We start from the raw sequence: 15,106 nt of genomic DNA, 5'->3' as shown, positions 1-15,106 counted from the left end.
TTCAATGGATGTGATTAAATGAATATTCCATTAAAATAAAAGAGTTATTTTCACCAACAGTTTTGATCTGTGTGCTAATAATTAGGCCCATAAATCTGTAGCTCCAGCTGCTTTGTTGGCTCTATAAAAATAAAAAAAAACTAACTGGAATGTGTTTTGCTATGAAAAAAATAACCATCATTCACTTGTTCTTTAAACCCGAATCCATGCTTCTCTCAGTCCGTCTTTTTAAGTGTATACATCTGTAGCTCTCCCCCCATCAAATGACCTAGCTGGTTCTTTTCACATTTAGAGACAGCACTTATAAAGGCTGACCTCTGTACACCCCCTTTTACTCCCTATCTTTGTAGTATTGTGGCTGCATTCAGGGGCCCCGGCTCCAGAGTTGACTGCACACACATGCGGCCTCACAAAGAACACCGCACAGCCATTATGGACCTAAGGGGCCAGCCACCTTTAGCCAGTCACAGGCAGAATTAACTGGCTCACACACTTCTCGGGTTTGTCTTGGCTGCTAGGAACACCGAGGTGAATGCATTGTTTGTTTGTTTTGCTATAGAAGTAATTTTGACAGACCGAGTATATATTTAAACCTCATCATGTTTACCCTCTGAGGAATGGCTCTCCTGTGCCGTAATCCCTGTCTGATGAGTAAGCCGAAGAACGCCACAGGCCAGTCTGAGCCACTGGAGGGAGGGGTTGCCATTGTATTCATCCCCCAAAGCATGACTGTCAGATTTATATCACCTCAGTGAATAAAGGGGTAGCTTTGTACCCTGGGGGGTTTCAGTAAAGCAGTAGGAGGACGGCTTTCATTTAACATCTGAAGGAAATGAAATGGTCATACTACTCCTATCCTAATCCAGCTACTTTGTCTCTCCTTACTTTGCCCCCTTTTTTTATCACCTCCAGTTGTTTCCACATTCTCTCTTTTTGTTTTATTTCTTCCTCTCGATGGCAAGCTAGGAAGGTTTCTGGCCCTTGTGCAGAAGCATTCCCAGGGTTTATGGCCTGTGTGGAGGGAGGGCAGCGCTGTGTTTAGCCTCTGGCAGGACAGACAAAGATGTCTGACATTGTGCGAGGCTCAGCCATCCTCAACTCTCTACGGGGCAGCGGGGAATGTCTCTAATCAATTCAGCATTGTGGTTCTCGTATGTTCTCGCTCTGTCATTTTCCGTGGCAGGCTTAGCAAAAACCCAGACAATGCAACTAGTAGTTCTGTTCGCCGGGCCCCGAGCTGTCTGTCATCTCGCTTCATTTTCTCCTTGCATTATCTACTCATTTTTTCCAACCAGCATGTTTATAGAATTGCGATAATTGAACGCTGTGCTCGACTCCCACTACGTGCTCCATATGTTGCGCACTCTCCGCCTTTCTCTCAGCTTTCACCCCCTCCCTCCCTCCCTCTTTTTTTTTTTTTTTGCCTGAGAGGGCTTAACGCTGCTTCATAGCAGCAATCTGCTGTGGTGAGTGGCAGCTACTCTTGCAGTGACAAAGACGCTGATTATAGTGGAAGTAACATTTGGTATCTGCTTTTTGTAAGTTTAGATTAACCCTGTGAATGTGCTTGCATGTTTCTACTCGTACAGTGGCACAAAAAAGGGTGTTCTCATGTTTTTTGCTCTTTTTTGTCACACTCAGATGTCAAACAAATTCAACATCAAAGATAACGTCGTCGTTTTTTCTTTATGGGGAAAACCCCTAGCCAACCTGACCCAATGTGAAAATATAATTACCTCCCTTGTAAAATGATGGATTGAGTGTAATTAATCATAACTTCACTGCCTACACTCAGACCTGATTACTGACTGACATGCATAATGAAGAAATCCCTTAAATAGAACCTTATTGAGAACAAAGTAGGGTTAAAAAAAACAGTTCATAAAGCAACACATCCTGTCCAGATCCAAAGAAACATCCCCTTTCGCTCAGAAGAACTATAAAAGCTTATGAAGCTATTTCTAATATTTCAAGACTCTGGTGAGCAACAATGAGAGTAACGGTGGTGAACCTTGCTACCAAAATTACTCCAAGATCACAAAGACGACTCATCCAGGAGGGTGCGAAAGGCCTCGCTGACCTCAATGAAAGTCAGAGTTCATGCTTAGACAAGATAAAAGTCTCCAGACTAAAATTGCATCTAAAGTAGTTGTACAGGGCTAGAATAACAAAGACTGGGACTACTTGCCTAGTCTCAAAGTCTGGACCTTAATTCATCCACTCATTCTCAGAGCCCTCTGGCTCAACTAAAACAACTCTGCAAAGGACAGCACGCCACATTTCCTCAAAAACAAAAAAAAGACTCCTTGCCGTTTAGTCCAAACACTTAATGGAAGTTGTTGTTGTTAGTTATTAGGTTTAATGGGCTATTACATTTTCAGCTTGGACCAGATTGGTTTGGATAGTCTGAGAAGCGCAATTCTTGATAAATGAAATCATCATTGGGAAGCTGTTTTTATTTTTCCACCCCGGGTTGTCTTTAGTCTGACTTTTTTTTAATGCGTTCTTTGATGACAAAAAAAAAGGAGAAAAAAAAGCAAAAACAGAAGAAGTCTGCCTTTGCGCTCTGATTTCCGTAGCAGAGAACGTCGCTCAGGTAGCATTTACAGTCTCTTTAAGTCATTAAATATGCATAAGCTCCAGATAACGACTCGTTCTGCTGTTAGTCCTAGAAGGCGAAAACCGTGTGGATAAGACGAGGCTGGCTGACTGCTGGGAGATGACGTCACTGCACAGATTTCTTCACACAGTGTGCCTGTGTGCTTTGAGGGGGGAGGGGGGTGCAGCGGGGACGTGGGGGGAGCTTCTTGTCTCACTCCATCAGTTTGGGTCTCTGTTGAATCACAAGAAGAGTCTGTGTGTGGCTGCACAATGTGGCGTGCATGCTCCTGTAATCATCCAGAGCAGTAAATGCAGCTGACTGACTGCATGCCAGCTGCTGTTTAACACGTCCAGGCTCACTTATTCGCTCCCCTCCCCGCTCAAGAACTGCAGAGAGTGGGAGAAAAAAAACAGGAGGAAATAAAATGAAGATGTGTTGGAGGCTGTAGTGAAAAGTAAAGGAGAGTACGGATAAAGCAGAGGTGGGCTCGAGGTTTCAGGGAGGTGATGATTTGCTTGGCTGCATGTACTCTCCATCTCCTCCCTCGGTGACAGAGCATAACAATGTAGGCTTTAAATATCTTTGCTCTGACCTCACGCTCACATACTTGGACGTGGAGAGGGTGGATGTTAAGCGTCTGGCTTTGATTACCATAACCTTTTACCCCGCTGCATATTTTCCTCCTCTGTCTGCAGGTAGTGCAGGTGTCTCGGTGCATTTGCTCGATGCGCCGCAGTCGAATCTGTAATAAAGATGGCTCGGGCCAACGGGACTGTGTCGCATTCCTACACCCAGTCGAGAGCAGCCTCTCCTGGTGCTCTCTTAAGCAACTATGACGCTCTTTTAGGCTTAATATGAAGGCACAATAAATGTTTCATTTCATGAAATGAAAACAGTGTTTTGCCCTTTTCATCCTTCACCTCAGCATGGGCCTCGGATTTTATGATTTCTGTGCAAACTCTTCCCCCCCTCCCTTCTCTTTCCTTCACCATGTCTCTGCTTTTTTTTTTTTTTTTAATTCCCTTTGGCTTGAAAAGGCTCTTTATTGCCTTAGTGCTGCCACTTGCTGGCCAAATAATAGATTACAGTAACTTTCTGACTTGCACTTAATGAAGTGCCCAGTTGGTGGCAGCAATAAGAAAATGAAGTGGAGACTATAGAAAGCATATGCTCTAAGAATGAGCTCAAAAGATTGTAAAAAAATTATTTTTTAATCATAAGGTGAAAGGAAAAAAAATTTGTGATTCGCCCTTTTCCTTCCTCCACCACTGTTTACCTAATTAAATCTCTAAATGCCCCGCAATCCCTTTTTAATTGACTCTGTGTCTCTGCAGGCTTCTTGGCGTCTCTGCGTTAGTCATGAACAATGCATCTGCACAGAGTCGCCCCTTGCCAAAAAGGCCAGCCTGTGACGTTGTAATCAAACAAAATGATGTCTGTTTATCTTGCTGTGGAAGCTTTCTGTGTCTCCTGCTCACTCTCTCTCTCTCTCTCTGTGTGTTTCAGAGTAAACGGGACCATCTGCTGATGAATGTGAAATGGTACTACCGCCAGTCGGAGGTGCCCGACTCCGTGTACCAGCACCTGGTGCAGGATCGCAACAATGAGAACGGTGAGAGCGGGTCGCGGGCTCTTCGACACATCCACACCAGGCACAAAAATAGATACCCTTATCTCCGTGCATCGCCAGCCACACACACACACACACATGCTTGTCTGTGCTCCCCCCGGTCTGTTGGGTGATATGAGAGCTGGCTGTGAATTGCATCTCAAACAGAAACCAGATGACACTATCCCAGGCAGCCAAGCCGATGGCGTGGATCCGTGCTGTTCCCCGGGTAACACTCCCTCAGGCCAGACAGCGGCACTGTCAAGTGTTAATAACCCGCGGTGTCATGTGGCCCTTGAGCACACGCACTCTCGACACCGTCAGCGCCAGAGGACTCATCATGCTCTCACACATACACATCCACAGGAACACGGGCCGTGTCAAGGACAGTTTGCTGCTCGGTATCAAATCTGAGGACTGGAAGGAAGCATGGATATGTGGATAAACCTTAACAACACATTTACATTGCTAAACTGTGTTTAAAGATATCACAGCTAAGTTAAACATCATTAGCTGTAACCGTAAACCATTCCCATTTTATTGTCACTGCCCCAAAATGAGAACACGTTGCAATAATGAGACTGTACTATATTTGAAGTCTGTTGTTAAACTTTCTTTAGAATAAAATAAATTACAAAATAACTCATCTGTTCTCACCCCGTTTGCCTCACTGTGCAAATTATACAAACAATGTTTCAATCTAAGATATGATCAGACTTGATCACAAATTTAAAGCTGCTGTGCAAATATGAATCAATCAACGAAGGAAAGTTTTTCACTTGATCACAGAGTTTCTATACAGTCAGAATTTTTTTTTTTTTTTTACTTTTTTTTCTCTCAACTACAGTTTTCTAAAGGACCAGTATCTAATAATTCTTAATACATGTAGTGGCTTTAACATTGACTTACATGACGTTTGTGATATTTTCTTCACACAACTCTTGACTGGTTGTTGTTGTGGTTTTTGACCTACCTGTGCTCCCAGGCCTCTCTGCGGCCTTCAGCACTCCGAGGACTGTTGTGTGTCAGGTCTGAGCATCTTCTGCTGTGAAACCCATTAAACAGGCTGACTATTGCAACATCATTCAAGGTGTGACCTCTTGACCTTTCGATTATATTAGCCAACACATACTGCATTCCAAGCATTCTCCAGAAGTATGAATATTGCACGTACTCACATTTATTTGTGATATATTGTTCAGTTTTCATTGTCTGTTTCGCCTTGAAACCTTAAGGGAAGATTAGTGTCCCTGCAGTTCAAAGTGAATAGTTTGCACTAGAATAAAAACTATTAAAAAAAATCTAAACATTTTAGCCTAAGAAATGGACATTTTTAAATGAAAACATGTATAGGAACTCTGTCATTGGCTCTGACTTGAGATCAGCAGATAAAATGGTGAATATGTGTGTATATATATATATATATATATATATATATTTAATTGTTTGGTTAGATTTTATTCATAGAGCTGTTTTTATCCTCACATGTAAGCCAATGTGTTTTGTAGAAGTTAAAAACAAAGGAACAGAATGCAAGGAACCAGAAAATCCTAAATTAAAATATTAAGCCAGAAAAAAAAATTAAAAACTTGGCGAAGCAGTCATTCAAGGTAAAGCAGTAAAAATGTGCGTAGCTTAAAAATGCAATAAACTAGATAATAACCATTAATAAAAACAGAATAAAAAAGTGTTACTATCAAAGAACCAATAATATGACCATGTAATCAGCAATTAAAAAAAAAAATGGAGCTCCACTAAGAATCCGACCTTAAAGAAAACCTGAAATCAATATTGACCATTAAAAACTCTGAAAGCTGCATCTCTGCTTTTGCCTCAGCTCAGCACAGCACGCTGCTGTTATCAGCCTGTCCCTGCAGCCGGGAGCGCTGGATTTTTCAGAGATGTAGTCACAAGGCTGGAGCGGGGTGGCCCCAGCGTGCCACAGCTCTCGAACAGATCTGTGTCGGCTTGCGCCAAGGTCACTTCAGCAAGCGTGAAGGTCGACTCTATCGAGGCAGCGAAATGTGGAGCTGCTTACATGAAACCTGTGCTCATGACCTCATGAACGAGACGAAAGAGATGGAAGTAGTCGGTGTTTGTTGCTTCTTTGTGGTGAAGCGACTGGTTTACAGAAGATTCATGTCATTCATGTCTCCCTTCCTGCAGATTCTGGTCGCGAGCTGGTCATCACAGACCCGGTGGTCAGGAGTCGAGAGCTCTTCATCTCTGACTACGTGGACACATATCATGCTGCTGCTCTCAGGTACAAACAGTGCAGTGCTTTGTAATCACAGCTCTCTGGATTTGTTTAAACTGTATGAGGTGTGTTTAATCTCAGCCGTCTGCCTGACGTTTTAAATAACAGATGTGGGATACTCTAAATGTATAATCTTAAATGTTGGAAAATTTAGCTCCCTTGTTTTGCCTTGTGCCAGTTTTACAGAAACATTTGAGGCACTTTTTAATGGCGCCCTCTGGTGTCCATTAGGTTCAGATGCTTTCCTTCATTTTGTCGATATGCTGTGATTGTTACACAATTTGGTAGATTTTCACACACATATGTATTATAATCTTGGGAGAAAAACTACTTGCATCCAAAAATAAAATCCACTTCTTGATTAGAGCTGAACTATATTAGTTGTATTTTAAGATGAGAACAACCTTGGCCTCTCCAGTTCACAGTCCTGTAATAAATACCCAGATTTCTATTTTGCAAGCGGTAAAATGATGATGCTGCTGGTTTGCAACACTAAGCAGGTAAAATCCATGTAATTACCACTTAAAGGGTTATTAAATTCACAAGATGTGTGAAGATAGACACAATAACTCCTCCTTTTAATGTGCCTCAGCATCAAACTCGCAGAGACGCACCTGTCTGCTGCTCTGCGGCGCTGCATTGGCCGCCTCTCCTTAACGTCAGCAACAACGCGTGCAGGCGCAGTAAAAAAAACTATTTTAAATACACTCTTTGTCCCCGCCTCCGTCTCTTCACCCCTTCTTTCCTTTACCCGCTTCCCCCCCCACCCCACCCCTTTTCCTCTCCAACCAGAACCATGTGTGAGCAGTAAAGCCATGTCTTCCAGAAACCACTGATTTCAGGGAAAATTAGCTGCAACCTCTCCTACACAGAGCTCCCTTTGATTTGACTTATTCTCCAGGCTTTAGATAAACGGGAGGGAATTCCAGCGGGATGCTGTAATGCCGCAGCTCTCCGAAGTCTTAGCGCCCTTTAATCTTTTCGGGGAGAGGAAGATACTGTTTCTGTGCGTGGCAGCAGAGCCCCACATGCGTGTGATGTCTGTTATTTTGATAGAGTCAGACACCAGGGTGCTGGAAACGGGAAATGGTATCAAGATGTGGTCAGAGCCCCCCCCTCCTGCTCCTCCTGCTCATTGTGGGGTGGGGGGATGCAGGCAGGTTCAAAATCTCTCTAGATCTCTGTGGCGTCTGTCTCCAACACCTCAGCAGCAGGCGGTGGGTTGAAGCAGAAATGTTGAGCTGATGTTTACGGCTTCAGCGAGCAGCCTGATGCCTCATCACAAGCCAGCAGTCACTGAATGACAATAGAAACCTGCTGCCTGGATTTTTTTTTTCTTTTTTTTTCTTTCCCTCAAATAAATAAACACCCCAAAAGCTTTTAATTCCAGATTCCTCTGCTCAGGCTTGTTGTTGTCATGTCACTGTTCGTGTCTTAAGAATTTTGTCTTCTGTCCTGCAGGGGGAAATGCAACATTTCCCATTTCTCTGACATTTTTGCTGCCCGGGAGTTCAAAGCCCGGATCGACTCCTTTTTCTACATCCTGGGATACAACCCAGAGACCAGGTGAGCTGCTGCCGGTGCCGTCTGTTTACCCCGACTGATGAGCTAGAATGGATTCCTCATCCAGTACCTTTAAAAGCCCCTTGAACAATTTCAAATGCTGTCATGTTATAACTCCAAGCTAACTTTTCAAGCTCTTTAATGGGAATTTGCTTAACAGATGGACAAAAAGTAGCATGTTAAGGTTATGAAATTGTAACTCTGGAGGATTTTGACAAATCTGATCAATTTGGAAAAGTGGTAAGAAGAAACCCTTTGGTGGAAGATAATAATATTAAGTCCTGTTTGCAGTGTAGGGGACACGACAATCGTTCTGGTTCAGAACTGAACTTCTTTGGCCAACCTGTAAAAACATGTGACTGTAAACCGACACTGCACCTTTTTCTGAACACACTTGTTTTCACAATGACGTATGGTGGTGGCTGCATCATGCTATGCGGAATGCTTTTTCTTCAGAAGGGACAGAGACGAAAAAGCTGCTGAGTTTTAGTGAAGATTGATGTAGCTAAATTACACGGCGGTCCTGGAAGAAAAACCTCTTAGAGGCCACAAAAGACTTCAGACTGAGACAGACTTTCACCCTTCGGCAGCTACAATAAAAATAGATCCATAACTGGAACAGAACACCGTGGATCAAAGCATGTTCTTGTTAGAATGAGCCACTCAAAGCTCAGACCTAAATCCAGTTGAAAATGTGTGGCTGAACTGGAAAAGTCGCTGCGTGTCTGTGCCGACTGAGTTTGGGTTATTTTTGCAAAGAGGAATGAACAAGACTTTAAGACTCCAGATGTGCACAGAGCGCTTTTTTAACTTTTTTTTTTTTTTATTTGTAAAACATTCTAAATACCACTTATGCTTTTCTTTCCACTTTCGATGTATGCGCCGCTTTGTGTTGGTTTAATTCCACGCTAAAGTTTGTGGTAATGTTGTGATAAAATGTGGGAAAATGTTTAAGAGGTATAAGGACTTTTATAAGGCACTGGGTAGATTTTACTCTGGCTTTAAAAAAAACCCCAAATAAATCAAGACAACATGAGCTGAAAGTTTTCCTTCTTAAATGTTTTATGTTTCTTCTTAAAATAAATGTCAAAACAATAAAGAAATGTAACATAATGAGTTTATTTTTACTTTTCCACAAATAGTTTTTGCATACACAATCATCCAATGGTTCTGCTTGGCCAATTGAGGTATTTTATACTATTTATAAGCTAAAATGGTTTTTTATAAAAAAGAAACTTGAAATTCTTTATAAAATATTGATAAGGGAAAGTAAATCAAGAACAATGAGATTTAGTTTAACATAAAAATAAAATGTCATAAATGAAGTTTTAAATATGTTTTTAAACATTGAGGCTTTTACTAAACTACGTCTTTACTTTCCATTTATGTAAATAACTTCTTATATGCTTGTAGTTGATGGACTTAAGCTAAAATGAAAGGAGAGTGGCTCATGTTTCCAGTATTTATTAAAAAAAGCAGGTTGCACAAACTGTTGGACAAACTGTTTCAACGTTCTGCTACTAATCCTCCAATACATTCAGGGCATTAGAAGTCATTTTTATTTTACGTCCCTCCGCTTTATTCGTCTGTGGTTACATACTCCAATGATACCCTCTGCTCATTACGTTGATAATCTTATCAGTAAACAAAGACTGATCCACATGCAGTGTAATTATGGGAAATGATCTGGGGAAACCCCTGTGGCTTCTAAATTGTTTTGGCATTGATTAGATTAGTTAAATTATGCACCAGGTTTTAATCACTAATCTTTTTCTTCTGTTTTCAAAGCGCATTGTGTCACATTACAGCAAGAAAATACACAAAAAAAAGGAAAGGGGAAAAAAATATGAAAGTAGATAAAATACTGATGAATTGTCTTTTTTATTGCTGGGATCTTTGTTTTTTGCATATTCGTTCCCTACATCAGGTTTCGTGCGGTGAAAACATAAATTTTGTGGATTTTATTGTCTTAAGTGTTTCCTCTGTTTTCTCTTCTCTTTTTAAAGTGTAGTCATATTTTTAAATATAAAAATTAGTCTAACGACTTCCAAAATGCTGCTTGCTGTGAGACTGGAAAAAGGAGCTCATTTAATGTTGAATTCAAGTTCAGTCTCCCAAAGCCTCTCTGAAAGCTCTTTAGCAATTCATCCAGGATGTCATAAAGCAACCTGGTAAAAATCTGCTTCCACATGAGATTTATGGGGGAAAAAAACCAAAACATTGGATTAAAAGGTCCATCTCACATTTGCCAAAAAGAAACATAGGGGAAAATAAAATGTGAATGATTCCCAAGACTTTTTGGAAAATAATCTGTGGTGTGATGAGGAAAAAACAAGAAACCTTTGGTGTAAAATAAACATTTTTGAAAATTAATCTACAGATCTAGGGCTGCTTCGGGCCCTGAATGTCCCACTGTAATTGACTGAACCCTGAATTCTGCTTTAAAAAAAAGAAATCTGTAAGAGAATCATTGACCCTCAGTTTGTAACCTTAAGGTCAGGTGCAGTTGGTTTATGCAGCAGGACGATAATCCAAACCACACCAGCAAATCCATCTCTGAAAGCCTTGAAAAACAAAAAGGTTTTGAGTGGTCTAGTCAAAGCCTGGACTTAAACACAATTGAGGTACTGTAGCATGGCATTCAGGGCTCGAAAACCCTCCCGTGTGACAACAATTCAAGAGTGGGCAAAAAAAAATCACCCGCAGTAATTGTCTTTGTCTGACATTAAGAATTTGTTTGATCTGAAACATTTCAGTGAATCATAAAAAGTAAGTGGTAGTGGAACAGATACTTTTCCATGGCACAATATTCTTAATATATTGTGCAGTCCTTTTGCCAAACATGTGGCATCTAGCTGCAGATCAAATTTACTGAGTGGTTTGAATAGCAGCCCAACCTTTTCAGACACAAGTGGTAAAATCCAGGCTTTTTCTACGTGTGTTGCTCTCTTTTAAATTTGCAGCTGATTTGTATCAGATGGTGCATGAGGAAAATCTGAGACCATCGGTAAATAAATTGGAATTTAAACTGGAACTGGACCCTTCCACATGACAATGACCCAAAACGTTCTAGTAAATCCACCGAGAGACCGGCTGAGAATTATGACACGAAAAGTCCTGAGGTGAATCAAAGCCCTAAATCTCGATCTGCTTGAGATGCTGTGGGTGGCTTGAAAAGGGCTGAATATGGAAGAAACCGCTCATATATCTCACAGCTAAAGTTAAGGAATGAAGCAAACTTCTCTGAGGTTGACGTCAGAGATGAGAAGTGTTTCGCCCGAAGTATTTGACCAGAAGAACTAACAAGTTTATTACATGTCCACAAAGTGGTATGGAGCATGTCGCTGCAGACATCATAAGATTTAGCATACTTTAGGATAGTATGCCATCTTATGGTCTGGCTTATTCAGGAGAGCGTCTCCAGTTGGATTTTCTCTTGGCAGGTGTAGTTAACCCAAACGCCTAATGCATTAATTCAGTGGTGCCCAAAGTTGGTCCTGGAGGGCCGGCATCCTGCATGTTTTAGTTCTCCCTGGTTTAACGCACCTGGATCCAATGATGGCTCGTTAGAAGGTCTAAGAGGAACATTCTCATGCTGAAAAGGTTGTTAACACCACCAGGGAGAGTGAACTAAAATGTGCAGGATGCTGGCCGTCCAGGACCGACTTTGGGCACCACTGCATTAATTGGTCTCATTTTTCGGACTCCCAATCAATGGATTATGTTGCATGACGCCAGTAGTAGACGCCACGGTACTATGGACCTACAACCAGAGGAGGCCCAGGAATGGTGCAGGGTTGGGTCGGTTGTATGGAACAATTTTATCACAAAAACGGACAAAATAGTCTGTGCCGTTATGTTAAGTAGAAACGAAGTGTAAGCGTAATTGTCCTAAACTTTTGCCTTTTTGTTCTTTACCTCAATTTAAATAATTTTCTTTCTCAAAGATAAAATACAGTGGACGTGGATATGTGAGCACTTTTTAAGAAAGCAATTATTTAATAATGAGGTATCCAATATTTTTTTATCACCTCTTTGTGCATAATCTTTGTATAGTTTGAAGGCAAGGCAAGAGTATTGGTAAAGTCCATTTCAGCAACAGGGCAGTTCAAAGTTCTTTACTTGATTTAAAAACAAAAACATATTGCAGTGGCAAGGTACAGTGAGTAGGAAGACGGATTACAATTAGTGATGTTCTACTTATTTATTAATTGAAGGAAACTCTTAACAGGTGGATTTTGATCCTAGATTTAAAGATAGTTTTGGCTGTTTTCCAGTTTTTTGGAAGTTTGTTCCAAATTATTGCAGATGCTGCTTCTCCATGTTTGGTTCTGGTTCTAGAAATGCAGAGCAGACTTAGAACCAGAATGCCTGAGTGGTCTGGAATGATACAAAAACAGTTTTTTAATGTGTTTTGGTGCAAATCATAGTTCATTTGGTGATTTATGAAGTAGCAAAAGTATTTTAAAGTCTATTCTTTCAGCTATAGGAAATGAGTGCTTAGGGACTTTAACCATTTATCTAGTTTTAGTGAGAATGTGGGCGTTCTGAATGTAGTTGTCTGTTTGGCAAACTTGTGAAGTCTCTGTTGTGACCAATTCAGCTCATGAGTTTCTCAAAATCCCTTTTGGACATTCTTTAATCCTGGAAATGTTCTAAATGTAAGCATTATTTTATTGGCCCGGGCAACTCAAAAAAATGTTGTTAGCATGTATAATTATTTATTTTTATAATTTAGCTGTGTTTTGGAACAGTCAGTGTTGAGGTGCTGCATTTGGAGGCTTTATAGTTGTGTCCGTACAGTATCTACTCAGACAGCAGCGAAGAAGTCATGTGGCTGTAAAGGAATTCACTTTAGATGATGAGGTGTATTTGTGCACAATGGGAGAACCGCTGGCAGCTGTCTGCTGCTGGTGCTGGTGGGAGCATCTTTCATGATGCACTGACAGCAGTCCTTGTTATTGCCACCGGGTTGCCTGTGACTGTAAAGACCCCCCTCATCATCATCATCCTCATCCTTCCTCCCTCCCCTCCTTGGGTATTCAGAGCGCGGTGTCTGCAGCATGATCACGGCTCAGAGATGAATCCCACATCCCTCCCGCATGTGGCTCCGTGTGTGTGTGTGTGCGTGTGTGTGTGTGAGGTCGCGGCACATGCTCAGTAGAGCCCACGGAGGAGCGAGTGGAGCTCTTGACGCTGTGCGTGCAGGCTGAGGTCACAGCACAAGCTCAGTGAGCACCTCTCCGTGGCAGGCAGGCGAATGCGTGCTTCTCCATTTTGAGCGCCTAGGAATAGGTGTGAGAAGGGGGGGAGTTCAATCCGGCGAGCGGCGCGCACACACACACACACCGTGTCACCACCCAGCCTCGGGGCTCCATGTCAGAAATGGACGACCTGTTCAGCCCCCGGAGGTAGGTCTGCGCTCCTCTTCTTCGCTCCGCCGGGGTAATAGCTGCAGCGTCAGGGTCGGCTCGTCATATTTTCACGGGGCTGACTGATTTGAGCCGGGATGTTTGCGAGCTGCCCGCATCGCTGTCATTGCGTCGGAGCGGCCGTGTTTGTGTCGGGGAGAAGAAAAGAGTGTCGCCGCAGCTTTGCATTCCGTCTGCGCTGCCAGTAGCGGAGAAAATGCACCGCTGAGCCTTAAATCCATGTCCTGTATCGTCCCGATGAATGCGCGGTGTGTTTGCAGCGGGGCTTGCCTCGACAACCAAGCCGATAAATGTGCTCCCAGCTGGGTTATTGCAACGGAATGAGACGGGCTCCATTTTGCAGCTCCTGTTTACTACCCGGCTGACATGGCGTGTTAAAGCGCCGCTGAGGAGCAGTCAAAACTCAGCCGACTCTGCTTACTAATACTAATACCTTGAAGTTGGTCTGTCTTAACTGGACTGCAATTATGTCAGTGTGCCACAAGTCTGGCGCTCTGATTGGCTGAAATTGATGGAGTGGGAGGGGTTTTCCTTGATTACACACACGCTAGGTTGCCCCGACTGTCACGTTGTTTGGGTTTTATAAATAAGCTTATAATTACTTGACAAGATTGTGTGCTAATGCTGACTTTAAGCAGAACTTGTGAGGAATAAAGGGACAGGTTTAACATTGTTTACCTCACTCGGCAACAGGCTTTTAGGGGATTATTGGGGTGACACGTATATAAACATCATTAGTTGGTGTAGAAAATTAATTACAACTTTCCCAATAAATATATATTTGATATGTCTTATTCATTTACAAAGCACTAGCTGTATTACATTAATCAAACTGCTTATTTTACGGTTTAGAGATGCACCGATCACGTTTCTACTTTTGCTGATTTTTTTTTGTTTTTTTTTTTTGTTTTTTTGCCCTGAGCATTATAATGCATAAAAGACGAAAATGTGCTGCATTCTGGATAGAGGTATTTGTTTTGAACGCAGCATAAAATGAAATGAATTTAACCATTATCCCCATTAAATTTCATAGCATACGTCCCATACCTTTATATGATTGGCTGAAAATTGTTCCTTTTAGTACATCAAAAGGATTATGAGAGGATTTGTTTTGTATCTGATCTGCTGATCAAATAAATAATTAGGTGCATCTCCATCTTTAAGGAAACTCCTCAGATCTTACTGCTGCAGTCTGCAGCATTAAAGCACGATTTTCCTCAGACATACTGTTTTTATCCTGGACCGTAGATCCTCATTTGTCATCCTTACAACTTCCTGCCAAATGTACTGTTGACCTGTCCAACTGCACATCGTCAAAAACGCATTTGCACAACTTTGGTTGTCAAGAACACAGGCCGTATTAGTCTAGAGTATGCTTAGTTTATATTTTTACTCTGCAAACCCCAAACAGATATAATTTAATGCTTATGTTGCAGGCTATTGTTCTCTTATACAAGTCCAAGCAAACGGGTTTCACATTTATCCTCACAAACTGTGTTTTAAAACATTCAGATGGGAATCAGACAATTTTATCCCTTTTTTTTGGCCCTAGCTGGTTAAATACTGTTAGGAAACTGATTTTATTTCGATTTATTCAATCCATAAACATAAATAACTGGCACTATTTTAATTTATAAGTTAAT

The 15,106-nt window shown here is 41.7% G+C and overlaps 1 protein-coding gene across 5 annotated transcripts in view; it reads left to right on the top strand.

The window, feature by feature from the left end:
• rerea (arginine-glutamic acid dipeptide (RE) repeats a) overlaps window positions 1–15,106 on the top strand; it is a 192,638-nt gene that overhangs the window by 134,165 nt on the left and 43,367 nt on the right. For 3 of the 5 annotated variants that reach the window (XM_008413332.3, XM_008413330.3, XM_081608948.1), the window contains exons 4-6: window positions 4,109–4,214; window positions 6,378–6,474; window positions 7,930–8,034. In XM_008413332.3, the coding sequence (XP_008411554.1) occupies window positions 4,109–4,214; window positions 6,378–6,474; window positions 7,930–8,034 (308 nt within the window). Of the gene's footprint in view, window positions 1–4,108; window positions 4,215–6,377; window positions 6,475–7,929; window positions 8,035–13,164; window positions 13,443–15,106 lie in introns of those variants that run through there. The other 2 variants (XM_008413335.3, XM_008413334.3) reach the window with 2 other exon arrangements.

This window comes from Poecilia reticulata, chromosome 7 (genome assembly GCF_904066995.2).
Source record: "Poecilia reticulata chromosome 7, P_reticulata-male-v2, whole genome shotgun sequence".
Lineage (NCBI taxonomy): Eukaryota > Metazoa > Chordata > Actinopteri > Cyprinodontiformes > Poeciliidae > Poecilia > Poecilia reticulata.
Note: the sequence above shows the minus strand (reverse complement) of the source record. Positions and strands in the feature narration are given on the sequence as shown.